This window comes from Pipistrellus kuhlii, unplaced genomic scaffold, assembly GCF_014108245.1.
Source record: "Pipistrellus kuhlii isolate mPipKuh1 unplaced genomic scaffold, mPipKuh1.p scaffold_m20_p_10, whole genome shotgun sequence".
Classification (NCBI taxonomy): domain Eukaryota; kingdom Metazoa; phylum Chordata; class Mammalia; order Chiroptera; family Vespertilionidae; genus Pipistrellus; species Pipistrellus kuhlii.
The window spans coordinates 25109918-25136524 of record NW_023425405.1 but is presented as its reverse complement, the minus strand read 5'-3'; the positions used below and the strand labels follow the sequence as shown (position 1 = coordinate 25136524).

Genomic DNA, 26607 nt, shown 5'->3' with positions numbered 1-26607 from the left:
AGCAGAGCCTGCATTCATTTCACACACTCTTCTGTAGGCGATGTTTCAAGTACGACTGCTTCCTACACCGTAAGTGCAGTTATTGTTTGTTTTCATTTTCGGTCTTTGCTGTGGGATTATATTTTAGAGCAACTCGGAAATGGTTTTCATTGATTACAACTAGAGTTTATCATTTAATCTTGTAGTTAAGATTGAAAAGTGCTAGGAACAGTATCTTACTATTTAAAAAAAATATTTTATTGATTTTTTTACAGAGAGGAAGGGAGAGGGATAGAGAGTTAGAAACATTGCTGAGAGAAACATTGATTAGCTGCCTCCTGCACACCCCCTACTGGGGATGTGCCCCCAACCAAAATACATGCCCTTGACCAGAATCGAACCTGGGATCTTTCAGTTCGCAGACTGACGCTCTATCCACTGAGCCAAATCTGTTTTGGCAGTATATTACTATTTTTAATTTGTTGCTTGTGGGTTGCTCCAAAGTCTTTTCACTAATTTGATTTGTATTGCTATCTTCCACTAAACTGGAATATAGATCAGTAATTTTTCCATAAATTCTAATGGAGGAGTTGTTTCATAATAAACTATTACTTTGAACTAGCTGATAGCCCAGGGCAACACTGTGTTATTGATATTAGCCAATTTCCTCAAGATTTGTTCAAGATGCTTGTAGATGTTATCTATCTAGCTATCTAGTGTTAAATCTTTTTATTTTTTTGGTCCTTTTACAAATATACCCGCATTTGAATATAGGTAAAACATAAAATAGTCTTAATGAAATTTAAGTATGGCACACACAATATTTCCTTATGTTGCTGGGGAATGAGGTTTCTTGGCAAATTGTCCAGGTAACTGGAACTTATTTCTTTAAGCACAGTTTAAAAACTACCAACTGCTTTTGAGGAACATATTTAAAAATATATTTCATAACTCCCAGTTTCCTATGCAGAGTTTACTTGATATAGAGGTTTTTCCCATATCACATTTTAGTGTGATGTTGGTGACATGGTAACACGGTAGGGGCTCTGCACCAGTCTCCTCTGCACTAACTGGCCCCAAGGTGCTTCGTCTTTTTCAGTTCGAACCTGCTTTTCACAGAATTTTCCCTCATTTTCCAGTCACACGTTTCAATATGAGTTAGTCTGCCCAAGCCACTATTTCTTGCCTCCTATTGAGTTTTGCTCTGTCTGTGCACGTCTATTTGCATAGCTCGTGATTTGTGGTGTGATGTGCGTCTTAGTCTTGGAAACAGTAATTTTTGTGTGTGAAGTGGTTTAGTTATCAGTTAGAAAAACTTAATGGTGGTTTTTAGAGTTATTATGTCTCCCATATCCTTGCTGTTATCCATACTCCTATCTAATTTAAATTGATTTGTTAGTTTTAATAATCCATAGTTGTTGGACAGTTATCAATTACATATCTTATTTGGGTTTCACATAGCCCTTGAAAAGCATTCCCCTTTACACACGGTCATTATGTAAAAATATGTCTAATCCTTTTTTTCTTTTTTTAATTTTAATTTTTTTTTTACAGAGAGGAAGAGAGAGAGAGAGTTAGAAACATCGATGAGAGAGAAACATTGACCAGCTGCCTCCTGCACTTCCCTTACTGGAATCAAGCCCTCAAACCAGGCATGTTGCCCTGACTGGATTGGAATTGAAACCTCCTGATTCACAGGTTGACTCTCAACTACTGATTATATAATAGCTGGGCTTTAGATTACTTTTCATCAAGTTTTTATAGATTGCTTTCAACATTAAAACAAACAAAAAGCCTTGAAATATCCATGTTTGCTCCTTGTAAAATTTAAAAGTATCGTGCCTTCATTTTTTCTGATAATGGGCTTTTATATAACCATTTTTCTATATACCGGTACTCAGCTTTGAAATATATACTTTAAAAAATATATTTTTATTTATTTCAGAGAGGAAGGGATGGGGAGACATAGAAACATCAGTGATGAGAAAGAATCATTGACTGGCTGCCTCCTTCACACTCCACACTGGGGATCGAGCCTGCAACCCAGGCACGTGCCCGACCAGGAATGAAACCACGACCTGGTTCATAGGTTGATGCTCATTCACTGAGCCATGTTGGGCTAGTTGGAAATATTTTTTAGTAGCTTACTTCAAATATTAGTATTTGAAAATGTCTGTTTGAAAATATTCTGGACATTTCTGGAAGAGGGAATTCTTTATATGGTCTTGTTTGAAATTCTGCTGAGGGAATCTAGTCATGATAATGGTACTTTAAAATTTATTAAAGTACTTTTGATTATAAATATGTTGATTTTGTTGTTATAGTCTAAAGTTGTTCCTGTCTTTGAGACTATGATTATGGTTAATAAGTACTGTTACCTAGTACTAGCTAAGGACCACCAGAGGCTACTGTCCTCTTGAGGTGTGTGTGTGTGTGTGTGTGTGTGTGTGTGTATGTGTGTGTGTGTGTGTGTGTTTTTTCTCTGTCTACAGATACACGAGTGCCTTTTATTTTCACTGAATTAGTGTGAGAATATCAGTCTACAAATGTATCCGGTGTTAGAGGAGGCATCCCAACTAAAAACATATTTTACCAAAAATGTGTTACTTATTGTGTGCACTAACTCTAATAACTGCTTTGTTTTTGGATTGATGTAATTCTGGGCTGCTGATGTGACTGTAGCCTTTTATGTGCACAGTCTGTGTGTTAGGGGCCCTTGCATGTACAAAATCTAATCCACTGCAATGTTAGTTGTATGGTTTAGGCCAGAGGTCAGCAAACTCATTAGTCTACAGAGCCAAATATCAACCCTTTGCACTCCGAACCATTCTGGACATTGGCTACCAGCTACTTGACGCTACTTTGCGGCGGACACCTGCGCTGTATTAACTCAATTCCCCGTAATCACTAATAAACTGCAATGTCCCCCCTGAGAGGGGACAGCGGAGTGCAAAGGGTCAACAATACGATTGAAATTTCTTTTGAGAGCCAAAATCTTTAAACTTCTTCTAACGCCACTTCAAAATAGACTTGGCCCAGGCTGTGGTATTTTGTGGAAGAGCCACACTCAAGGGGCCAAAGAGCCACATGTGGCTTGCCAGCCGCAGTTTGCCGACCACAGGTTTAGGCTCTTGTTCTCGGGGGAGGGGGAGGAGGGGGGAAATTATGCACTTAAGAATTTGAGCCTCGAATTTCTACTTTTAAAAACATTGTCTTTCCTTCTCTTATCAGTCTGTCTTTTTTTAATTTTTTAATAGAATGAATTTTTTATTTTATCTTTTTAATATTTTATTGCTTTTTTACAGAGAGGGAGAGAGATAGAGAGCTAGAAACGTCGATGAGAGAGAAACATCAACTAGCTGCCTCTTGCACACCCCCTACCGGGGATGTGCCCTCAACCAACGTACATGCCCCTGACCGGAATCGAACCTGGGACCTTTCTGTCCGCAGACGGACGCTCTACCGCTGAGCCAAACCAGCTTCCGCAGTCCTATCTCTCTCCCTTCCTCTCTGTAAAAAATCAATAAAATATATTTAATATATATATCTATATCTATCTATATATTTATTGATTTCAGAGAGGAAAGGAGAGGGAGTGATAGAAACACCAATGATGAGAGAGAATCATTGATGCTGCCTCCTCTTGCATGCCCCTTATTGGAGATTGAGCCCCCAACGTGTGCATATGCCCTTTGACTGAAATCAAACCTGGGACCTTCAGTCCACCGGCCAATGCTCTATCCACTGAGCCAAACTGGCTAGGGCTTAAAAATTAGCTTTTTAACAAGTTGTATCCATTTTCCTCTCCCATTTGACAGACTGCTGACTTTTCTTTATAAATAATAATAAAAAAATAATTGTAGATGTCAGTACTTTTGGTAAAAATTAGTTGTTTCTATGGAGATATCAAATGTTTATGACCAGAGTTCAGAGTTTACATGCATCAGTTATACTTGTGAAGAGAAATATAACAAACCACTAATCATTCCAGAATGCAGTGTTCGCGCCCTGCAGGAGTCGAAGGAAACACTTGGTGAGAATTCAGTAAGAGCTGGAAGGAAGGTTCTGGGATGTGAATCAAGTATTAGCAAGACTGGAATGTATTCATTGACTTTTCCCATTGAAACGGGGGAAATGAAGAAGTAAATAGTTTATATTTGGATATTTTATCTTTATTTTTCAGCTTTTCATGCAACACCTAACACTTACAAGCGGAAGAACACGGAAACAGCTCTGGACAACAAGCCTTGTGGACCACAGTGTTACCAGCATTTGGTAAGCTTGAGTGCCACTTGTTCCTCAAGGGCATTGAGAAGTGCTGATTCTGAACTGGGTGAGGTGTGTGCAGTCAGCATTAACACTGTGGCTCCCCTGTGCTTCTCCTGGCCACACGGTAGGCAGAGGTTTCACCCATGTGTCTCTCGTAGCTCTTATGTACTGCACACACTAGTCCTTCATTGATCTTGTATTAGTCTTTGTGTATGTGTTAATCCCTTCAGCTGCAATTCAAGGTCTTTAGGATCGAGGACACTAGAGTTACACTTTCCAGAGTTTATGAGGGTATGCAACCCAGATAGCCAACCTAACCCCAGAAACTGGATAGTCACACATAATGGTCCTAAGCCTTTCTCAGAGCCATAGCCTTTCTTTGAGTTTTAGACCCGTTGTTTAAGCTGTATTATAGGGCCTACAGAATTAAAAAATAAAAAATAAAAATGGAGAAAAGGTAAAGGTTTAGGGAAATAATGAGGTAGAAAAGTTGTTTTTTTTATGGGTACTATCTTATTTTTACCATTTCCCCTCTTTGAACCAAGCCACTCCTACCTAGGAACTAAGTGGGTATATATTGCCTGTTGGATTTTGGACAGAAGATTCATTGAATGGCACCTGCAGAAGGTATCCTATTTTTAAGCAATTTGGTTTTTGTAGAATGAAGTATAAAACTGTTGGCTGCTCTCAAACTTCTCCCTTCTATTGCCACTAAAAATGGGATTCTTAAGCACTTATTTTATATATTCTTTACAAGGTAGAATTTATTTGGCTCATCTGAAATGTTTCTCTGGTCTCTCTGTAGTCAATGCTCTCCCCATTGTTTTATACTTTCTGAGACTGGATATTGCACTTCGTAATACAGATGTAATCCTCGCAGCCTTGATCCTCAAGTGTCTTCCTGGGGGTTTGTATCCCTTACAGGAAAAAATGGGATATTTTAATAGTAAGGCAGGAAATGACAAAGTCCAGCATGTTTGTTTTGTATTCTTGTGTATTTTAACCATGACCATAGAAGCATGTGCTATCTTAGAAACCCCAGCCAGATTAGGAAAGTTTGACTCCAGATGCACAGGAAGTATATGATTTTCCTCATAAAATTTCACTTGTAAAGAAATTATATATGTAAAATATATTTTACATTTTAATTTACTAACCAGTTAATGCATTTCACAAATATAGAACTGTCTTGCCTGATTTCACAACACTCCAGCAATATATAGAACCCATTTCTGTTTTTCTGAAATTTCCACACTATTAGAAGTAGGAAACAAGCATATTTAGAGATGCAACTATTTGTGCAAAATGGATACTGTGTTAAATTTCTTGACTCCTTGCTTATCCAATCTTTTGTTTTCTCCTTCAACAAAATGAGTCATGGAACTTGACCTTGATATATCTCCTCCATGTTTCACTTCATAGGAGGGAGCAAAGGAGTTCGCTGCCGCCCTCACTGCCGAGCGGATCAAGACGCCCCCCAAACGCCCAGGAGGTCGCAGACGAGGGAGGCTTCCCAACAACAGCAGCAGGCCCAGCACCCCCACCATTAATGTGCTGGAGTCAAAGGACACGGACAGTGACAGGGAAGCTGGGACCGAAACAGGTGGAGAGAACAATGATAAAGAGGAGGAGGAGAAAAAAGACGAAACTTCGAGTTCCTCCGGTAGGGACCTGACAACTGACTTTACTGCTGCTTGGAAAGGTCCACATTGTGGAGAGTAAGGGCATGTGCTAGAGTGAATAATTTACCTAGTTGGTTGGTTTTCAATAAAATGAGAAATCTAAGGCCAGGGCACTCTTATTCTTAAAATAGATTTTATTTTTTACAGAGAGGAAGGGAGAGAAATAGAGAGCTAGAAACGTCGATGAGAGAGAAACATCGACCAGCTGCCTCTTGCACAACCCCTACCGGGGATATGCCTGCAACCAATGTACATGCCCCTGGCCGGAATCGAACCCGGGACCTTTCAGTCCACAGACCGATGCTCTACCACTGAGCCAAACCGGCTTCGGGGGCTAGGACACTCTTAAGGAAGGATGAACAGTGTGTTCTTGTTTCTGTCCTCTGCCCCTGGCCCACCTACGTTGTTTGCTGTCTGGTCACTGAGGTTTCGAGGTTCATCTGTTTCCAGTGTGCCATTTCCTCCAGGGTGGGGCTCATGCCACTCGGCTTAATGTCCTTCATGTTCTGTGGGTCGTTTTGGTTATTTTCCTGACTGGGCTTTAGGTGTCCTACCCTGTGACTTAACCACAAATAACAGAACAGCCCATCTGCCTTTGTTCTGAAAGGAGCCTAGGCTCCTTGTTCTGTGGGAAAAGGTTTAGTGACACTTTCTACCTCAGTTTGTCCTAAAACATGATTCACTTTCTGCTTTTTTCTTAAGCACAGCCCGAGTTTTACTTCTTTTTTTTATTTTTAATTTTTAAATTTTATTGTTTTTTTACAGAGAGGAAGGGGGAGGGATAGAGAGTCAGAAACATCGATGAGAGAGAAACATTGATCAGCCGCCTCTTGCACACCCCCTACTGGGAATATGCCCACAACCAGGATATATACCCTTGACCAGAATCAACCTGGGACCCCTGAGTCCGCAGGCCAACACTCTTATCCACTGAGCCAAACCGGTTAGGGCCGAGTTTTACTTCTTGATACTGTGTTCTGCAGTTGTCATTTCCTGACCAATGCTTAACTTTGGTTTGTAGAAGCAAATTCTCGATGTCAAACGCCAATAAAGATGAAGCCAAACAGTGAGCCCCCTGAGAATGTGGAGTGGAGCGGGGCCGAGGCCTCCATGTTCCGGGTCCTCATCGGTACCTACTACGACAACTTCTGCGCCATTGCCAGGTTAATTGGGACCAAAACATGTAGACAGGTAAGTACGCTGATTAATAAATATTTTCAGAGAGGAGGGATATGTAATCCTTGTTCAAATGTAAGAATAGTCTTAATTTTTAACCTGATGTGCATCTCCTGAAAAGTGCATGTTTTCGTTTTTGTTTTCCCACTGAGGGAACTGAGAAAAGTATTCTTCTGACTAGATATTTCAGGTTAGGTGACAATGGATTTAAAAAGCCAGTGAGTATTGATCGTAATGTAAGCTCAGTTGCTGTCCTTACATGAGAGTTGAGACAACATCTTGATTTGCCCTCTGTTGTCCCTAGCAGTTAAGCAGTGTTACAGAAGAAACATGTTTCTGATATTAATTAGTAAAAGAATGTGTAAGTTTGCTTACCACTACGATCCTCACAGCTGTGACTGTGCCTCTTGTCCAGGTGTATGAGTTTCGGGTCAAAGAGTCCAGCATCATAGCTCCCGTTCCTGCTGAGGATGTCGATACTCCTCCAAGGAAGAAGAAGAGAAAACACCGGTAAGTCCACTTGTGGCCATTCTGATATGTCACCAGGATGCTGCAGGCCAGGTGTGTCCAAGGGCGTTGGCCAGCCTCTACTTGGCCCCTTAAGAAAGGAACTTAAGCTGTGGAGTAGACTTGTGGAGTCTTGTTTCCACCAGCAGTTGCTGATGTTCTTCTGTAAGAATACAGCAGTGTTAGATTTGGTGTGTTAAGAGTCATGAAAATTATGCTTACTCTGTTACTTTTGGTTGAGTCAAACCTAGTAACTTCTACAGTAAAGGCTAAGCGAACATTTACTTTAATTTGTTCTAAGGTGTTTCGCTGAGTGCGAGTGTGATGTATGAGTTCTGCGCTGGTTTGTATTTGAGGAGCCACATTACCTTTCCCCAAGGCCTGTGGCAGTGAGTGATGGGTGACTTGCTTTGTAAATGCAGAGCCAGAAGATGGTGGCTGGACTGCCAGCTTTAATCTCTTCTCCCAGTTTTTCTGCAGTTGGGGGTGTTGGGTAAGGAAGCATCTAGAAACGTGTGTACCTGCTGTTCCTTTTCTTTAATTTAGGCTTTAGTAGATAATTCTGAATTTTTGGTTGAATTATTTCTGACTGTGGAGCTAATTTGAGACGTACCAATATTATCCACATCAGAATGAACCAGTAGGGAAATGGAACCTGCACATGAAGGCGTGGCCACCCTCAGCTCTGACTAGGTGACCTTGCAAAGTGCACATATCAGGGCTCTTGGTCATAGATTCCCTTGTCCCCACAAATGAATGCAAGCTGCGTCTCTCACAGTCACTGGGATTTAAGGCACTGCTCTGTACATGGTAGATAGACCTGTTCAAGGAGGCTCTATGGATTTGTGCTGACCATTCTTCCTAGCTTCCTGGAGAAGATTGTTTTCTTCGTGTTTTACAGGTTGTGGGCTGCGCACTGCAGAAAGATACAGCTGAAAAAAGGTAGGCATCTATTCATTCAACTTGAAAATGTCTGCTTATCATGTTTCAGAATAGTAACTGGGCTAGAGCTTATAATTTATATAATTGACTTCTGTACATTAAGCTAAATTAAACGGAGGATGTCTGTTGATTATACTGCCAGTCTTGTGCAGTGAAGGCGTGTCACAGGTGGGTAAAGGAGCCCTGGGGACCTGCCGCTGGGGGCGGGGGGTGCTTTCGGCTACCGTTTTGTAGACAGGAAATGTATCAGGTAGGGAAAACCTGCTAAGCTCCAAGGTAACAGGAAGAATGTGTTCATGTTCCTTGTGTATGATCATCTCCCACCTCTGATTGACTTACATGCCGTTGTCTTGATGCAGACGGCTCCTCTAACCACGTTTACAACTACCAACCCTGTGACCATCCACGGCAGCCTTGTGACAGTTCGTGCCCTTGTGTGATAGCACAGAATTTTTGTGAAAAGTTTTGTCAGTGTAGTTCAGAGTGTAAGTATTTGTTGCTTTGATGCAATTGCATGAGAATTAAGTGGGCCTTTGGTCAGCTATGTGCAGCCCACAACCTGCAAAAAAAATAGTAACTGAAGTTGACACAACATGGCAGCTCTTGCAGAGCCAGTGTCCAGCCAGTGTTCAGGCTAATGGGATGAAAGGAGCTGTTGATCTCTAAATTTAATCATAGTGATCTTGGCACAGAATGTAAGGGGAATAGAAATAGCTGCCCAAATACTTTCTGGGAACCAGAAATTGTCAGAGTTGGGGTGGTTCAGTTTTCAGAATAAACAAACTTGTCATAAGGGTGGTGACAGAAGCGGCACACGAAGCTCGAATACACAGGAAGTTTCTCCTCATCTGTGCAGCAGGATAGGGAGGCTGCTGTGAGGGTTCCATGAGTCCACGACGGTGACTGTCTCTGCAGGTCAGAACCGATTTCCTGGTTGCCGCTGCAAAGCACAGTGCAACACCAAGCAGTGCCCCTGCTACCTGGCCGTCCGGGAGTGCGACCCCGACCTGTGTCTGACGTGTGGAGCTGCTGACCACTGGGACAGCAAGAACGTGTCCTGCAAGAACTGCAGCATCCAGCGGGGCTCTAAGAAGGTGCGTCAAGGGATGAGGAACATGGCAGGGCAATTAGCCGGGCCAAAAAGTGATCTCTGAATGAATGATGCCCCTGAAAGGGAGACCCTGGGCTTCTTGAGTAGCATAGGAGGAACCAGCTGTGAATGGTTTCAGGTTTGGAATAATAAGTTTTTCTAGTTTTTTAGTAGGTCTGAATTTTTTTAAAGTTTAGCAAATAGAATTAGTCATTTATCTCTTCTCCTTACTGCAAATAAATGGCATTCCTATCAGAATATAGAGACCCATTCTTTTAAATAGTAGCCAATTTTCCTTTTGTGCAGAACAAGAGATAAAATTTCTCACAGTAGTTTTTTCAGACAGTGTTCTTTTAATAACCTTGAAAACATCACCAGCAGGAATTACATAACTGGGAAGTGCATGCAGGTAATGTTTAATTGTAGCAACCATGACCTTCAGTACCAAGCAAAGGAAACTGACAATGTATGCTGGGGAAGGTCACGGCCTTTTTTTTTTTTTTTTTTTTTTTTTTTTAATATATTTTATTGATTTTGTGCAGAGAGGAAGGGAGAGAGAGAGTTAGAAACATCGATGAGAGAGTCATCAATCAGCTGCCTCTTGCACACCCCCTACTGGGGATGTGCCCGCAACCAAGGTACATGCCCTTGACCAGAATCGAACCCAGGACCTTTCAGTCCCCAAGCCGACGCTCTATCCATTGAGCCAAACCGGACCCGGCCCTTTTTTTTTTTTTTTTGAGTAGGTGGTACATTTAACATTTTTATTATAATAGCTGGCATTTATTATTTAAGATATAGTAGGCACTTGACTAAATGCCCTGTGCATTATTCATTAGTCCTCATAACTCCATGAGGGAGTACCTTAATGAACTGATTTCTACAATAGATTGGGAATCCCTGAGTTTGAGGACTTGAAAGGAGCAGAATACCAAGCCCCACTGTTGACCTCCACATTGGGTCAGATGAATTAGATCACCCTACTGCACTACTGATAGCCTCGCCCCCTTCTACCAGGAGTCCCTGTTCTGACAGTGCCTTATTTTTTGGCTCTTGTTTCCAAGTGTTTAGATGGCTTTTCTCTGGGTAGTTCCTATCCATTGAGGTCATTCTGTCGCAATGATTCTCTACTGTTTCCCATGGCAGACCCTAAAAAAAAATTACATTTCCTGCCCCTAACTGTAAAAGTTTAATTATTTAGGTTTAACTTTGAAAGCAGAAAACTGTAGTTACTTTCCCAACTGGGTTTCATTTATTTAGCTAATTTAGTTTCTGATCTGGGAAGTTTTGGGAATCTAGGCTGGATTAGAATAGGAATAGCTTGCATGATTAGGTAGGGGTCTTTTTAAAGGAAATTTGGATGGAAACAATGAACCACGGTGGAAAGTGAGAGATTTGTTCCCAGACATACTCTAGAATTGGCCCTGCTCGTCATTTGGCATCTGCTAAGAACAGAATGCTGGGCTGATGAGATAGTGACACTACCTCCTGTCATTTCTCCATGCCGTTGTGAGAGGAACAGCTGAGCTTTTTGGTTTTGGTAGGAATAAAAAGGGGGGCGGGGGGAAGGTCACTGTGGGGAGAGGGGATTTGATGTCCTTGTATGAAATGCACGTTGAAGTGAATCATTAAGTGCTGCCAAAATGACAGAATGTGCAAGGGCAGCTGCCCTTGTTGAAGGATGGTTAGTTGATCTAGAGGTAGATCTTACATTCTGTACTTTATTTACAAATAACCGAAAGCATTACATCTTGTCAGCCCATTTGGCAAAAATGGGGAAGTTTACCTCTCATCACAGGCTCCTAATTCAGGTTACTTGGTGGCTACAAGAAGCCAGAGGATTTATAGGGATTCACCCTGGGATCTTGTCAACAGTCCACTTTGCTCTCCTGATCAAACGACTGTTGCTTTGTTCTTTAGCATTTATTGCTGGCACCATCTGATGTGGCCGGCTGGGGGATTTTCATCAAAGATCCTGTACAGAAAAATGAATTCATCTCGGAATACTGTGGAGAGGTAAGCTCTGGGCTTGTTATGTAGCAACTTTGTTTTGGAAATTAAAAAAAATAAAATAAAAAATGAATTAACACAAAATGCCTTTTTTGGCAACTGGGCTGTTTCAATCCTAGTCACATTTAGCCTTTATCTGATGACAAGGGGGGGAAGTACACGAGGTTTGTGATGAGTCTCTCCTACATAATCCACAGCCTCCTTATTAAGGACTTAGAAATGAATGTAATTAATCTTGTACCTTTTTATAGGGTTAGGGAAAAGCCATAATGCTAGCTTGAGTTTGAAATCAGCCCACCTTGAGTTTTTCGTTCAGTACAAAGACTTTTGTAGAACAAGAGTAATTATAGAAACATTTGAGTTGAAGTCCTTCAAGTCCATTTTTCTTTGCCACACTAGCCTGCAATCTGAAGAAACTGGCTCTACTGACCCTTTATTGAATTTTCTCAGGAAGGTCCGGTTCTCTCTTTCTTAACCCTCACCCAAGGATATTCTTTAGAGAATATCAATTTTTAGAGAGTGGGAGGGAGACAGACACATTTGTTGCCTTCTGCACTCGCTCCTACCAGGGCTGGGAAATTTACAACTGAGGTACATGCCCTTGACCAGGAATTGAACCCGCAACCCTTCAGTCCAATGCTCTAACCGCTGATCCAAAACAGCCAGGGCTCCAATTCTCTTGGTGAACTTGTGTAGTGTGGTTTGGTCCCTAATCTAACACTGTCCTTCTTCTTAAGATAATTTCTCAAGATGAAGCCGACAGAAGAGGCAAAGTGTATGATAAATACATGTGCAGCTTTCTCTTCAACTTGAATAACGGTATGTTTAGGAGTCAGAATACTCAGTTTCTGGGTGGCACTTGGGAGTCCCATCATTCATATCTTGAGCTGGTGTTTCTCATGCTCTGGCAGAAACTTAAAAATGGGTTGTTGCCATCACTTGTGGGGAGGAGTGGGTCATGTTCAAAGGCAGTGTCTCGGGAACTCTGAGCTATACAAGACATTGGCTGTGGAACATCCCAGGGTTTTGAGTCAGCTGGGCACACTTCCTCCAGTTAGTGCCTCTGACCTTGGGGGGAGGAGGGTACTGAATTTCAAAGCCTCTTCAACACTTCCTGATTTCTCTCAAGGGACTGAACAGCTAACGGTGCTGCTTTCTTGGGAGGTGAGGACATTCTGATAACCCTTGGTTGAAACATAGAGGTTTTGCTATGAACAGGTTTCCCAAACAGAATGAAAAATTTTTTTTAAATACAAAAATGCTTATCCTTGAAGTTGAGAAGAATTTAAATTCCTTTTTTGGGCAGTATTTTGCTCAGTAATACATATTTACAGTTAGGTAACAACTCTTCTGAATTATCCATTTTACCTAGAACAGCATTTTCTTGCAAATGTCATTTGGACAAAGTTGGCTGAATGATTTACTTGCTTTTGAAGGCAAACCCCGAAGAACCGTAACCAGTTGTATTTCCAGAATCATAGGGACTTTGTGTTTATTTATCTAAAACTAGAATTATTCATTGCATTGTGCTTATTTTTTCTTTAGATTTTGTGGTGGATGCAACCCGTAAGGGTAACAAAATTCGTTTTGCAAATCATTCAGTCAATCCAAACTGCTATGCAAAAGGTAGGTGTTTCTGGAGTCAGAATTCCTGTTCTGATGCCAGGACCCCCAGTGATAGTGATGCACGGCCTAGACAGATTTTCTGTGTGACTGTCCCTTCCTTCGCTGACACCAGCGTGTCTCTTTCTAGTTATGATGGTGAATGGTGATCACAGGATAGGGATCTTTGCGAAGAGAGCCATCCAGACTGGTGAAGAGCTGTTTTTTGATTACAGGTAAGTAACAGTGCAATTCTGGTGTGTCCTGAGGGCTTTCTCCTGGACTCTGAACTGGGGACAGAGGCTGACTCTCTGCTCTTGCTGGGTCTTATGTTGTTGCAGCGTCTAATCTTAGGCTATTCTTTGCCTTGGGTGTTGGGGGGAAGTTAGGATGGAGCTTCCATTATATAAGCACTGGTTATTTTAAAGATAGAGTGAAAAGAATTTAGCCCCACCTTGCTGTCCTTGAGGATATGCTCGGGCTGTCTTAAATCGTTCAGTGCTGGAGGACTGTTGGCCAATAACCTACCTGCTCACCCTCAGATGGTGTTCACAGGTCTGGCATCAGGTTGGCCGTTTACACTGTTGGCTCTGTGGGATAAATTGATAAAGCTATTAAAACTTTCCTGAATGTAGTCAGGTGATTGTCTAGTGCAATCCTGAGGCTGAATGGAAGTTCCGTCTTTGAGTCCTGAGTTGTCATAAACTAGGGCCCGTGTGTTGTCACTTTGAAGGTACGACCCAAAGCAGGTGGGACAGCGCCCGAGGACACACTGTGCTGGAGTGGGAGGACGCGGTGAATGAGGTGTGCAGCTGGGTGTCACTGGATGTGTGTGCCTTTCTCTGCACCCACTGAAGTAAGTGGGTGGTTGTGTTCATTCTCACCTCGGTGGGCCGGGGTCACGCCTGTCTCCTGCCGTTTCAGATACAGCCAGGCTGACGCCCTGAAGTACGTGGGCATCGAGCGTGAGATGGAGATCCCTTGACGTCTGCTACCTCCTCCCCGCCTCCTCCAAAACAGCTGCCTTAGCTTCAGGAACCTCGAGTACTGTGGGCAATTTAGAAAAAAATGCATTTTGAAATTCTGAATTTGCAATGTACTGTAAGAATAATTTATAGTAATGAGTTTAGACATCAACTTTTTATGCCTTCTCACCAGCTGCAAAGTGTTTTGTACCAGTAAGTTTTTGCAATAATGCAGTATGGTACATTTTTCAACTTTGAATAAATAATACTTGAACAACTCCCCACTGTTGGCATCTATCAGGGAGCTTCAGATTTTAGAAAAAGACTGCATCCAAGGGAAAGCAAACTCTCACATTTAACACCTTTGGTTTTGTCTAGTAGCATTAATTTGCTTAGTTATAACAGTAAATACAGGGGTGGACAAAAGTAGGTTTATAGTTGTGAGTACAGAAAAGTTTATTTTTGTATTATTTGTATTAAACGGTTTATTTGTATTAAACTGTATGAACCTACCTTTGCCCCACCCCAATATAAATGTAATAGAAACATGACTTTTATATACATACAATATTGTGTATACTTTGCCTATTAATACCTAAATGAATTAACACTACTTGCATCCTGAGATGGGGGAAGGGGTGCATATCCCAGTCAGCCGGGTGGTCTGGAGAGCTATCTCTAAGCCTCGTTCTCTGCATATAAAATGACAGTGTTGGCTTAGGTGAGTTCCAAGAACCTGTTTTGCTCCAAGGTCTTAGACAGTCCTTCAGAAATGCAGCAGTGTGAACAAGATTCCTTACCTACCCGTGCAAGAGGAGGCTGTAATCAACGTAGTTCTCAAGGAAACCTTGAGGGCACAGTGATAACATTCTAGCACCTTCCCAAGATACACTGACCAATCTGTGGGTAACTAAAAACGCTGCAGTCAGTCTGTGTAGTTGGTCCTTTATAGAGTTAGTTTCACATTATAAATCTAATTTTATCTAATTTAAAACTTAATTATGCAAACACTGATAAGACTGGTTTCTACTACATCAGAACACAAGGTATAGCAACAAGAGTCCTAAAATAAAGTTAATTTGCCACTTAGCTTTGGCAGTGAAAAGATTGGCTTTACATGCTCTTCTCCTATGGGTTACACCCTTAGGTCTGCTCTGCCATGCTTAACTATTCCCAGTGCCACGTGCTTAGTTGGCTGTTGCTGATGGAGTCACTTAGGAAAACCCTCAGGCTTGCCCTGGGTGCCCATGCTCCAACCTGGGCACTCAGCATGAGTGCAGCCCATTTGTGCACTAGCACACGTGAGCCTGCCTGCTCAGGACACCCTGAGATTGCTCACCCCAGTGGTGTCTACCAATAGGGGTCTCATTCTAGTCATCACTTTCCCATTGTTCATACCTCCCAACCCATCCCCAGGTGCAAACAACTTGGAGGTTCTGCTCTGAATACACCACAGACCCAAATGCAGCACAAAGATAAAGCAGCAGTAATTCTCCATACACAGCAAGCTTTTGGAACCTTCAAGAGGACTGAGTTCTCACCTGTTCACTATAGCCCATGTGGTAATAATGGGCGTCTACAGCAGAGTTGATCAGCTTCAGACTTCCTTTATACAGGGTTTTTTTTGGGGGGGAGGGAGGTGAGGGGCACGGTAGGGGGGCACAGTGATAAATAACAGTATGCTCCATTACTGTAACCAGTGTTTCCCAAACTTTTGACATATGTGTACCCCTTCTATAATTTTCGTAACGCTGAATACCCTTCGTACTCCTGAGAACGTAGAATTAGGCGCAGCTAAGCACGGTGCAGTGCATATCCCCACCAAACTCCGGTGCAATGCGTACCCCCACCAAACTTCCCGAACCCCTGGGCGTACGCGTACCACACTTTGGGAAACACTATGGCACATAAACGAATTGCTAAAATTCTGTGGCGCGCGCACACAAAAATATATTTTGTTGATCTGACAAAATGTTATAATTTTGATTCATACCTGACAGCTATTGTATTGGCAGTTGTCATTCTGACAATCTAAGGCAGTGGTCAGCAAACTTATTAGTCAACAGAGCCAAATATCAACAGTACGACAATTGAAATTTCTTTTGTGCATGGGCCACAAAGTGTCAATCATGCGCACCTGCACGTGGTACTTTGTGGAAGAGCCATACTCAAGGAGCTAAAGAGCCACACGTGGCTCGAGAGCCGCAGTTTGCTGACCACTGATCTAAAAGGAAAAGAGGTTAGTGCCCCTGTGGCACACCAATTAAAAATCGTTTTTTAAAAAAATATATATTTTATTGATTTTATTGATTTTTCACAGAGAGAAAGAGAGAGGGATAGAGAGTTAGAAACATTGATGAGAGAGAATCATCGACCAACTGCCTCTTGCACACTCCCCACTGGGGATGTGCCCGCAACCACAGTACATGCCCTTGACCGGAATTGAACCTGGGACCTTTCAGTCCGCAGGCCGACACTCTATCCACTGAGCCAAACCGGTGTCGGCGAAAATCATCGCTCTTGTAGTCTGTGTGTTTACTTCCCTACCAGAGGGATACAGAAGAGTGTCAGAATACAGGTGTTTTAGTTTCCAAACTGTTTAGGAATTGTTACACATTGTTCTTGGAGGAACACAAGCTGACAGAGGTAGTCCAGTTGGTCCCTAAACTTTCACCTGATGGTCATAACCTCATGAAGCCCTGGCTGGGTTGCTCAGTTGGTCAGAGCATGGTCCCAAGGCACCAGGGTTGTGGTTTTGATTCCTGGTTGGGGCACATAATGAGAAACCACCAATGAAAGCATAAGGAAGTGGAACAATAAATCGATGTTTCTCACCCCTAAAATGGATAAATTAAAAAAGGGGGTGGGGGTGGGACAGAGTGGAGAAATGACACATCTGTAATACTTTCAACAATAAAGATTACAAAACACAAAACCTTACTAAAATGATCCACAGCTACAGTACTGACACCAAGTCTAGGCAGCACCTTACCCACCTACTTCTTCACAATTCTTTCAATCAATATTTTGTAATTTATATATTAACACATTGCGGACCAGTTTTATTGCTAGCTTTACCCAGTAGCCAGATAAGTTTCTATTGAACAAGTACAAGAAGTATTTTACATTAATGTTAAAGGCATGCTTTAAAATTAAATACTCATTGCATTTTGAAGTTATCACAAAATCTTGGTATCTTACTTGGCTTTCTGGATTGAGCACTTGATAAATCCTGAAAGAATTGGATAGTCCACAGTTAGGTAAAACACTACTTTCTTTGTCCATTTTATTGTTTTCTTCTAAGGATATTACATGTTGAAAGATACTGGTTGGTAAGATCAACACCATGCAATATAGTTATTATATTGCACAATGGAAACTGGCTTCTTTATTTCCTCCCCAGTACGCCAATTTGTCATACTGGACAAGAGGAAGCATAATGGGTAGTTGAAATAATTCGAACTTCTTTTATCCTTCCAAATCAGTGATAAAAACACCACCTTCAGAAGTCTATTTCACCTCTTTTAAGTGTATACGCTTCATCTTGCAAACATTTAGGCAAGCCTCTAGTCGAATTGTCCCACAAACTCATTTTATTGTAATAAAGTTTCTGCAATTGAAATGCTATTGTAATAGTTATCTTGATCTATGTGATGCCCCAATTCCATATATGGCCCAAGTAGTGACAGAGTCATTCCATTTTTTTCCTCCCACCTGTGTAAATTTTCATATTGTAAATATACCATCTTGCTCTCATACCATTCTTATAAGTAAATCATACTTAATTTTAGCTGGGTTGTAAGTTCGAAATAGAAGACGTCCCTTCCAGGGAATCATGCCTTCATCTAATAATTCTTGCATGGGTTTTTATATTGTTTAAAATTTACTAATATAGTGGTCCGAGTACAGATTGAATTTTAGATAGCTTGGATGAAGATTCATTGTCATTGAAATGTCAGCAAGTCCAGATTTATTCAAAAACGATTTTGACTTCTGAGGAAACATTGGAACAGCTAGAACTGGATTTGTAGAACAATATTCTTCCCAAATATCCTTTTGATTATGCCCCATTAGCATTATAAGCCGTAATTTTTTTTTCTTCATATCTATTGGAGTAACAGGAGACCACTTTACTTATTGCTTTTGAAATTTTGTGCTTTCCCTAATTTTGGTTATATGTTCGATTTTTCCAAATTAGGTTGAAAGTTCTCTTTTGACCAGTCATTATCTCAGCAACCAAGATGCAAACTACTCAAAATTGTGTGGAATTGTTCATATTTTTAGGTTCAGAATCAGTTGAAATTACTATTTTTCGCCTTTTTGAAGGAATAACTATATCACTGTAAAAGCTTTTATCACATTCACTTGGAATATCTGATAAATTGTCAGCAAAAATATCCAGAATTTTATAAAAATATCAATTGATGTTATTACTAACAGACTAATCACTTTAAAAAATATATTTTATTGACTTTTTTACAGAGAGGAAGGAAGAGGGAGAGGGAGTTAGAAACGTCGAGAGAGAAACACCGACCAACTGCCTCTTGCACACCCCCTACCGGGGATGTGCCCACGATCTATGTACATGCCCCTGACCGGAATTGAACCTGGGACCTTTCAGTCCGCAGACCGATGCTCTACCACTGAGCCAAACCGGTTTCGGCGAGACTAATCACTTTTAATTCCATTTTTAATTTTTAACTTGAGCAAATGCATTTTCCATTACACTGTTTCTCCTTTAAACGACAATGAAAAGCGGAGAATTCTCGTGACCTGTCCGCAATGTGTTAAAATAACAATTTTAATAGTCTACCCAGAAACGGCTGCTTAATTACTTTTCAATATTGTTTGGTTCATTTGGCCTCCAGCCTCCTCCCCTTTATCCATTCAGTGACCAAAGAATCTTAATTCCACCTGTGCCAGGTATTTAACAGCTGCCCCTACCCTGCAAAAGTTAAGTTGTATTATGTAGATGGATCATCAAGAAAGGGTATGATTTTGTGAACTGTTGTTTTTTTTTAAGCTCTTCACATGACCCCCCCCCCCCCCCATTTTTTCGAGTGGAAGGGAGGAGGAAGGGAGGGAGGGGGGCGGCATTGATATGAGAGATATGGCTTGGTTGCCTCCTGTATGAGCCCTAACCAAGTATCAAATCTGCAACCCAGGTACGAATTGAACCTGTAACCCTTTGATGCACGGGCTGATACTCTAACCACTGAACCATGCTGGCTAGGGCCAAACTCATGAACTTTTTAAGAGAACCTAAGTATTTTGTTGAAAGTTGGGCTCCTGGATTAGCTGAAATACATGCTTGTTATTCCCCCAGCCCCTTGTCAGAAACAACCCATGAGGGTCAGCACATCAAGCATCAACAGTGGTTTAAAACAAATCTCACCTTGATGATTGTCACTTGGTTTGCCACTGGAGAACGGAAAGCTGAGATCTAGGTGCGTAACAATCAGGCCACTATCTGTGAAGTTACTGTGATTCCCGGAAGAAAAGAAGTCATCTTCAGTTCAAACGGCAGCACCCTGTATGTGGTAAAATCTTGTTTTTCTGAGAAATTAGATACCAATGTTCAGCAAGGAGGTTGGTCATCTTAAAAGTGCTCAGTCAATAAAAATCCTTTAAATTTAGGTGCTTCATTCCCGAGTCAACTGTATTCCCCCCCTCCCCCCCAGTTACTAAGCCTGTACTCCAGCGAGCTGGCTGCTTCCTAGAGGCACTGCCAAGGGATATGCCAGCAGTTTATGGCTGTGCAGGTGTATCTGACAACAGCCCAATCTAGGACCTCTGGCCCTTGCAGACCTGCTGTGGAAGGTCCTGCCTTGCCCGGTCCACCCTCTAGGAGAGGAGGTGGTGCCCTCAGGACCTGCACAGACAGCCTGGCACACCTGTAGTCAGGGATTCCATAGGGACTCACCAAAGGGTTTTCAGAACACCTGAGCCTTTGCCTGCAAGCAGCTTGAGACTTCCATGTACATGATTAAACTGAAAGCATAAGCCTCAGTGTCTTCCCATTTAGCAGGTTGGCAGGTAAGGGAATTCCATTCTTTGGTTTGTGTTTGGAGGCTCCTGACCATCCTTGTTAGGTGAGGATATGGTTTGGGGAATGAAGTGAAAAAAAGTTGCGCCCCCCCCCCCCATTTACCTAACACAAGGGTGCAGGTACAGGTATGGAATCTGAAGATGTGGGGTAACCACTTAATAACCCATTCCTGTTCCTCTACTTCCTGTTCTTAGCCAAGGTACTCACCCAGGGGTACTCTTGATCCTGGAGGAACTCAAGACACACCAGCAGTGGGATTTAAAGCAAGTTCTGAAAGATTCCTGGTGAAACACTTAAAAGTTCATTTTCGTAGAGCTAATAACAGTATGAAAGTATTTAAAACTCTGAGAAATAAAAACAATAGGCTCCCAGAGGCCAATGCAATAACTGCAGCTTTAGGATGGGGGATAGGAGGAGCATGTCCCTGGATAGTCCTGGTTTACTTGAAAAAGATATTAAATAAATGTGGAAACCATTATATAAATGCGTAGTCTTATTACTTTTTTGTCAGTGACACTTATCTGTACATATCTTACCATTGTCCCCCCTCTCATACATACCCTCCCTCCCCAGAGTTTTATGTCCATTGGTTGTACTTATATGCATGTATACAAGTCCTTTGGTTGATCTCTTATCTCCCCCAGATCTCCCCTCCCCTCCCTACTGTAATTTGACAGTCTGCTTGTTGCTTTACTCTCATATCATCTTTTGGTTCATCAGTTTATAATGTTCTTTATTATCCATAAATGCAGTCATGTGGTGTTTCTCTTTCATTGACTGGCTTGTTTCACTCAGCATGATGTTCTCCAATTCCATCCAGGTTGCTGGAAATGATGAGAATTCCTTTTTTATGGCAGCATAGTATTCCATTGTGTAGATGTACCATCGTTTTTTGATCCAATCATCTTCTGACTGGTACCTAGGCTGTTTCCAAATCCTAGCTATTGTAGATTGTGCACTATTATTTTTTTATATCCTATAAGTTTTTTTTACCTTTAACTTTAAAACTAACCTGAATGTGCTCTAGCACATTCTAAGAAATTCTTAAGAAACCTACAAACCTACAAAAGCCGAGCAGAACCTACAAAAGCCGAGCAGCAGAGCCAAACGTGCCCAGGAGGTCTTGCTACCACTTCCCCATTTTTTCTGTCCTCCGGTCAGGAAGTGAGTGATGTGATGAGTCAACCGTGGGACTGACTGTGGACAAAGAACAAAGGAGTTAAGTCCTGTGCAGGCTGGAACCGAGGCCCCAATGCTGGGAGCTGATTGCTTCCTCATGGGAACACAGCTGAGAACATGCCAGCTTACCAGCAGGTGCTTGAAAGAGCCACAGCTTCCAGCAGGTCTCTGGTCCTTCCTGCTGTCAGGGGATCCTCAGTCAGGGACAGAGGGGACTCATGCCCCCCCTTGCTGGGATCTTGGGAGTTCATCTGGAACCATGGCTTCTTATGTTTTAACTGGATCAAACCAGAATGAAGGAGCCACCGGGCTGTAACGTACCTCCAAGTCTGACACTTGCTAGCTGGCCGTACATCACTCCCGGCTTGTCTGCCCACTGTGACGAGTTCCTTCTCAGTTTCCCACCTGTTTCCCAGATTAGGTGGTCGAAAGATTAGCCACTTCATCCTTACAAGTGGCAAATGGAATCAACATGTCATTGAATCTCACAGGCCACATTCAGGTCACCAGAAGAAGTCACAGAAATAAGCACCCATGTTTGAAACAAGTTATAAGAGGGCCTGAGGGCTTAAAATGCTAAGATCTAGAGCACATGTGTCAAACACAAGGCCCGCGGGCCAAATCCGTCCCGCCAGGCCTTGCAATGTGGCCCGCACCGCGCTGTCATCACTGAACTCCGCTGCGTTTCCATCACAATGACAGTTTATGACTGTTCAGTAAACCATTCGGCCCGCGATTTAGGCTGGATTTTAGATTTTGGCCCCTTCTCTGATTGAGTTCGACACCCCTAATCTAGAGAATGCAACCTGTATCACTAGGGACATAAGTTTGCACAATCATCTCTCATTTACATGCAGAAAGTAGTAAAACTGAAAACAAAACCAAATGCAACTTGTACAGAAATTCTTTAATTTTCTTTATTTCACACATTAAAAAATGAAACACACTATACAAATGGTTTTCAGAGCAGATTACACGCAGGTCCATTCAGATTCCTCTCAAAGTGTGGCCGACCCTCAGTGCTGCCGAGAGAGAGGCAGCTGTTAGCATGTAGCCGATGTATTGATCTAGATGCAGTAGCATGCAGCCCTCAGCATGACGGTTCATTCCCCTCTGTTCTTAAATTAGGTTAAATGGCGTCGGTGTCCATATTTACAGACTTGAAATGTATCGATCCTGAGCAGTTCTGATGTACATCTGAGACCGGCTGATGGGAGTCTTGGTCTCAGTTTAAAAAGGGAGGCCAGTGGTGCAGGCGGCTGCTAGGAACTGGTCGTCATCCTGCCCGCCAGGAACGTGGCACAGTCAGACCCTCTACAAGGGTTAAGCCAAGTAACTGTAGGTGTCCTTCTCACCATCAACTCGCTCCAAATATTCTTTCTCGATCAGAATGTCAATGCATTTCTGGGTGTTATTTAAAAAAGGAAGAGGTAGTAAAGAAAAACACATTCGTTAGCAGTATAGTGACACCCTCACCAAGGATCCCCAACCTCTCAGAGCTCAGGAGGGAGCAGAGTCACCTCATCTATCCCCTCAGTGTGTAGCCAAGCCCTTGCCTTCCTGAATGGAGTCCCCTCAGCGTCAGCCCGGAAGCCATGCATCCCCAAACCTGAACTGGGTCAGGTGCTAGAGAAGCCAGCTGGGAACAAGTCATGGGGTGCCCTGAACAAACGCTCCTGGGCTGGCTCAGTGCAGTCCCAGGAGCTATCCTGGGCCCCCTGGCTGTCGGGAGTCGCCTGTCAACTGTGCCATCTGCACTGGCTGTCCTTTCTATTTTAAACAACCCAGCCAGAAATGAGCCATATGTTGCTCACACAGGAGTCTCCACACAGCAGCAGAGATTAACACACAATGATATGCTACACCAGAGTCTGAGTCTCCCGAATGTGATGGGGACACAGGACAGTGGGAACTCCATTCTAGAGAGCTCAGTGCTGGTGTTAGTAGTGTGGATGGTGAGCCTACGGGGCTCTGCCGGGCCAGTCACTGCCAGTCACTGCCTAACTGGTGTTGGTACAACCTGCTAGCTGAGCACTTATGTCTGATTTCTTTTTGCATTCCAATGGAAATTTTAAAATTGAGCCCATTTTCCTTTGTAGAAATCTGCATATGAATAACCAAGTTCCTTCTTCAGGAAACAACGACCTGCTCTTAATTCCATCTTATCTAAACCGACTGTCTCTGTTATGCAATTCTTGTACCTTGATGACCGGGACCCGAGGCTTGAACCGTGAGGACAGCTGCGTGAGCACCTCCCCAAGCAGCTGCTGGTGCTTCAGGACTTTCCGCATCTTCATGATCCTCACGATCGCCGCCTGCAGAACAGAGCAGGGAAAACAAGCAAGGGAACAGTGAAGCTGGGTCTAGGCATGAGGTTGACCTGGGCCTAACAGGCAGCACACATACTGCAGGTGAGCTGGCAAGGACTTCTAGCTACTTACGTTTGGTCCTATGAGCAATTATAATAATCGAACTACAAAGTCATTTTAAAAATGAGAAAATTCAGTCTTCAAGCCACAGAAGCTGCCTAACCCCTCCAGTAAGTAGTCTCCTCCCCTCCTATTCAAACTCACCACATTTATTTGCTGGTATTTCACTGACCCCACCCAGACCATTTATCACCTACAAGCCACAGCCAAGCAGACGGGACGAAGTCCCCCCCAGGAGAGACACCACCAAGGTGCGTGCCAGTCACCTGGATCAGCAGTTTTCGGTCCTCTTCAATATTTTTGTGTGTAGTTTCTTGTTCCTGCTTCTGTTCAGTTTTCATTGGCACATTGATGTTAACCCTTAATTTCTTACTGTCAAGAAAACGAAGGAAACAAGCACTATTCAACTGCTCCCCGGACAGGGACTGAGATGTGACGGCAGCTCCCACCCTGAGCTCTGCCAACGAGCCCTCTAACCAAACACCGAGCAGTTCTACTTTCGGTCACGGGACACCTGTTCACCAGGTATTCAGTTCCTTCACCTGTTCTCCCAACTGTGTCAGGAGAAATAAAATCAGAACACTTGGACACAAAGATCCAAACTTCAAAATGAGCTATTTAAGGACTTACTTGCCAAATGAAAAACAAATAAAAAAACTAAAACAAGAGTTAAATGGAGAAACATCTGGAATCATCAGATGCCATCAAACTCCCACCCCTGTCCATCTAGTCCCACTGAGTCCCCCCTTCGCCCCCCCCCACTGGCAGTGACAGCAGTTAATGTGCTGGGGTCAGGGGACTAGGCTATGGTCTAGGGCCATCTAAGCAGAGTTCCTTACTTTTTATAACCAAGATATAATTTTATTAAGGTATCTGGCTTCAATTCCACCTCATCAACATTTGCATTTTCGTCTTCTAAGACCTATAAGAAAACAGCTGTTACTACATAATCTCAGAAAAAGGCTTTTTCTAGCTTAATATTAAAAAGTGCAGAAACATACCAATAACTTCGACTTCAATAAAATCTGTAGGACTTGTGCCAAAATGTCCTGCAATTAGAGAGAAAGGAGTAGTAACTTAAAGAGAAAATACATCTTTTATTGCAATAAAAGCCGTACACACACAAGAGCCACCCAAACTGACAAACACGCTGAGAGAGAGAGCGATGGTGCTTCTGGAGGTTCCCTAAAGCCGCTACACCCCCCAGAGCACCTACGTCTGAAAGTGACAACACCTTTGTAGCCTGGATGACCCGATGATGAAAACTGATGGTTCTGTTAGACCAGTGGTCGGCAAACTCATTAGTCAAAGAGCCAAATATCAACAGTACATCGACTGAAATTTCTTTTGAGAGCCGAAAACCGACTTCTGTGCATGGGCCACGAAGTTTCAGTCGCACTGTGCGTGCGCGCCTGCAGGTGGTATTTTGTGGAAGAGCCACGGACTCAAGGGGCTGTATGTGGCTCTCGGGCCGTGGTTTGCTGACCATTGTGCTATACTTAACTACCACAGACCACACAACTGATTCCTTAATTAACTTATTTAAGGAACCTGTCCACTTAAATAACAGCAGCTCCTCTTGGACACTGATGCCTGGAAGAAACACCAGAGCATTCCAGCAGGGCAGGAAGGACACTGTCCACGGACACAGGGTACAACCTGCTGTCCACCAGCTTCTAAGCATGTGTGGCCCGGGGCCGTCTCCTTGACCAGGAACAATTGTTGGTCAGTTCACCCTCAGCTTCATACTCCCCTGAAATAAGATGCAGGCCAGCCGACCTGCACTGTGACTCAGACTCCTACACACCTACCCCTTCCCATTACGCATGGACAGAAAGGGTCTTCCTGGCACCATCCAGTCAGAGGGCATGGGGCTAAGCTGTCAAAGCGACGGGAATCCCAGAGCAGCACCAGAACATGGTGCCGTAACAGGTTCACATCATGAGCCAAATCTGACTGAGCAACGCGTGTCCAGCGTGGACAGGAGGGGAGCAGAGAGGCAGCTCCCCCACTAAACATTAACCAAGACCCTGGCATAGTCACCGGAAGGATGTGTCAGCCTGAAAGCAGGTACCAGGGCACAGGCCCTCCCAAGTCTGGGGGCAACCTACCTTCCACCCTGGCTTCAGTCTCTTTCTGACGTAAGGAGAAACGAGAAAAGACTCTCACGTGCAAAGGAGCAAACCCATTTTGTCATTAGAATTTCAAGATGTATTTTGGACCATCCCATTGTACCAGGCCAGACAAAAATGTAGCAAAAAAAAACAAAACAAAAAAACACGACAAACCAACATACCTTATGAACATAGATGCCAAAAATCTGCAAGAAAAATCCAGCACACCAAACCCAGCAGAACATAAAAGGTACTATGTGCCATCACCATGCAGCACTCATCCCAAGTGGTTCAACATAAGACATTATCTCAGCAGAGCAGGAAAAGTATTTTAACAAAATCAACACTCTTTCATGATAAAAACACTGAACAAACTAAGAACAGAAGGGAACCTCTGACATCGAATGAAGGACAAATAAGGAAATCCCACAACTAATACTGCACGTAACAATGAAACTGCTAACACTTCCCCCCAAATCAGGAACAAGACAAGGAGGCCACTTCTATTCCACAACGTACTAGAAATTCTCCACGGCAGTCAGGGGAGAGAGGGGAGGAAAGGGCATCCAAATACAGAAAGGGAGAAGCACAACTCCTTGCTGCTATGGAAGCGT

General features: G+C 42.8%; 2 protein-coding genes and 2 long non-coding RNA genes across 27 annotated transcripts in view; 1 reads left to right on the top strand and 3 right to left on the bottom strand.

Moving 5' to 3' along the window:
* EZH2 (enhancer of zeste 2 polycomb repressive complex 2 subunit) overlaps positions 1-21638 on the top strand; it is a 68712-nt gene extending 47074 nt beyond the window's left edge. For 8 of the 20 annotated variants that reach the window (XM_036429164.2, XM_036429156.2, XM_036429169.2 and 5 more), the window contains 13 exons: positions 1-69; positions 4163-4254; positions 5671-5911; positions 6952-7121; positions 7522-7616; positions 8515-8555; positions 8915-9040; positions 9471-9649; positions 11566-11661; positions 12393-12474; positions 13201-13281; positions 13394-13493; positions 13991-14497. The exon at positions 1-69 is cut by the window's left edge and continues 95 nt beyond it. In XM_036429164.2, coding sequence (XP_036285057.1) covers positions 1-69; positions 4163-4254; positions 5671-5911; positions 6952-7121; positions 7522-7616; positions 8515-8555; positions 8915-9040; positions 9471-9649; positions 11566-11661; positions 12393-12474; positions 13201-13281; positions 13394-13493; positions 13991-14060 — 1442 coding nt within the window. In that variant the 3' untranslated portion in view covers positions 14061-14497. Of the gene's footprint in view, positions 70-4162; positions 4255-5670; positions 5912-6951; positions 7122-7521; positions 7617-8514; positions 8556-8914; positions 9041-9470; positions 9650-11565; positions 11662-12392; positions 12475-13200; positions 13282-13393; positions 13494-13990; positions 14498-21432 lie in introns of those variants that run through there. The other 12 variants (XM_036429167.2, XM_036429161.2, XM_045577879.1 and 9 more) reach the window with 8 other exon arrangements.
* LOC118714190 lies at positions 4686-6641 on the bottom strand. Its single transcript, XR_004986507.1, has 2 exons — positions 6274-6641; positions 4686-6045 (listed from the first exon to the last, which is right to left on the bottom strand). It is a non-coding gene; the product is annotated as an uncharacterized LOC118714190 (long non-coding RNA).
* Positions 12958-14277, bottom strand: LOC123651902. Its single transcript, XR_006740887.1, has 2 exons — positions 14142-14277; positions 12958-13847 (listed from the first exon to the last, which is right to left on the bottom strand). It is a non-coding gene; the product is annotated as an uncharacterized LOC123651902 (long non-coding RNA).
* Positions 21639-22338: 700 nt separating the features above from the next.
* Positions 22339-26607, bottom strand: part of CUL1 (cullin 1) — a 95529-nt gene continuing 91260 nt past the window's right edge. For 4 of the 5 annotated variants that reach the window (XM_045577845.1, XM_036429150.2, XM_036429149.2 and 1 more), the window contains 5 exons: positions 24881-24928; positions 24719-24801; positions 24146-24251; positions 23652-23765; positions 22339-22854 (listed from right to left, as the gene is read on the bottom strand). In XM_045577845.1, coding sequence (XP_045433801.1) covers positions 22774-22854; positions 23652-23765; positions 24146-24251; positions 24719-24801; positions 24881-24928 — 432 coding nt within the window. In that variant the 3' untranslated portion in view covers positions 22339-22773. Of the gene's footprint in view, positions 22855-23651; positions 23766-24145; positions 24252-24718; positions 24802-24880; positions 24929-26607 lie in introns of those variants that run through there. The other variant, XR_006740883.1, reaches the window with a different exon arrangement.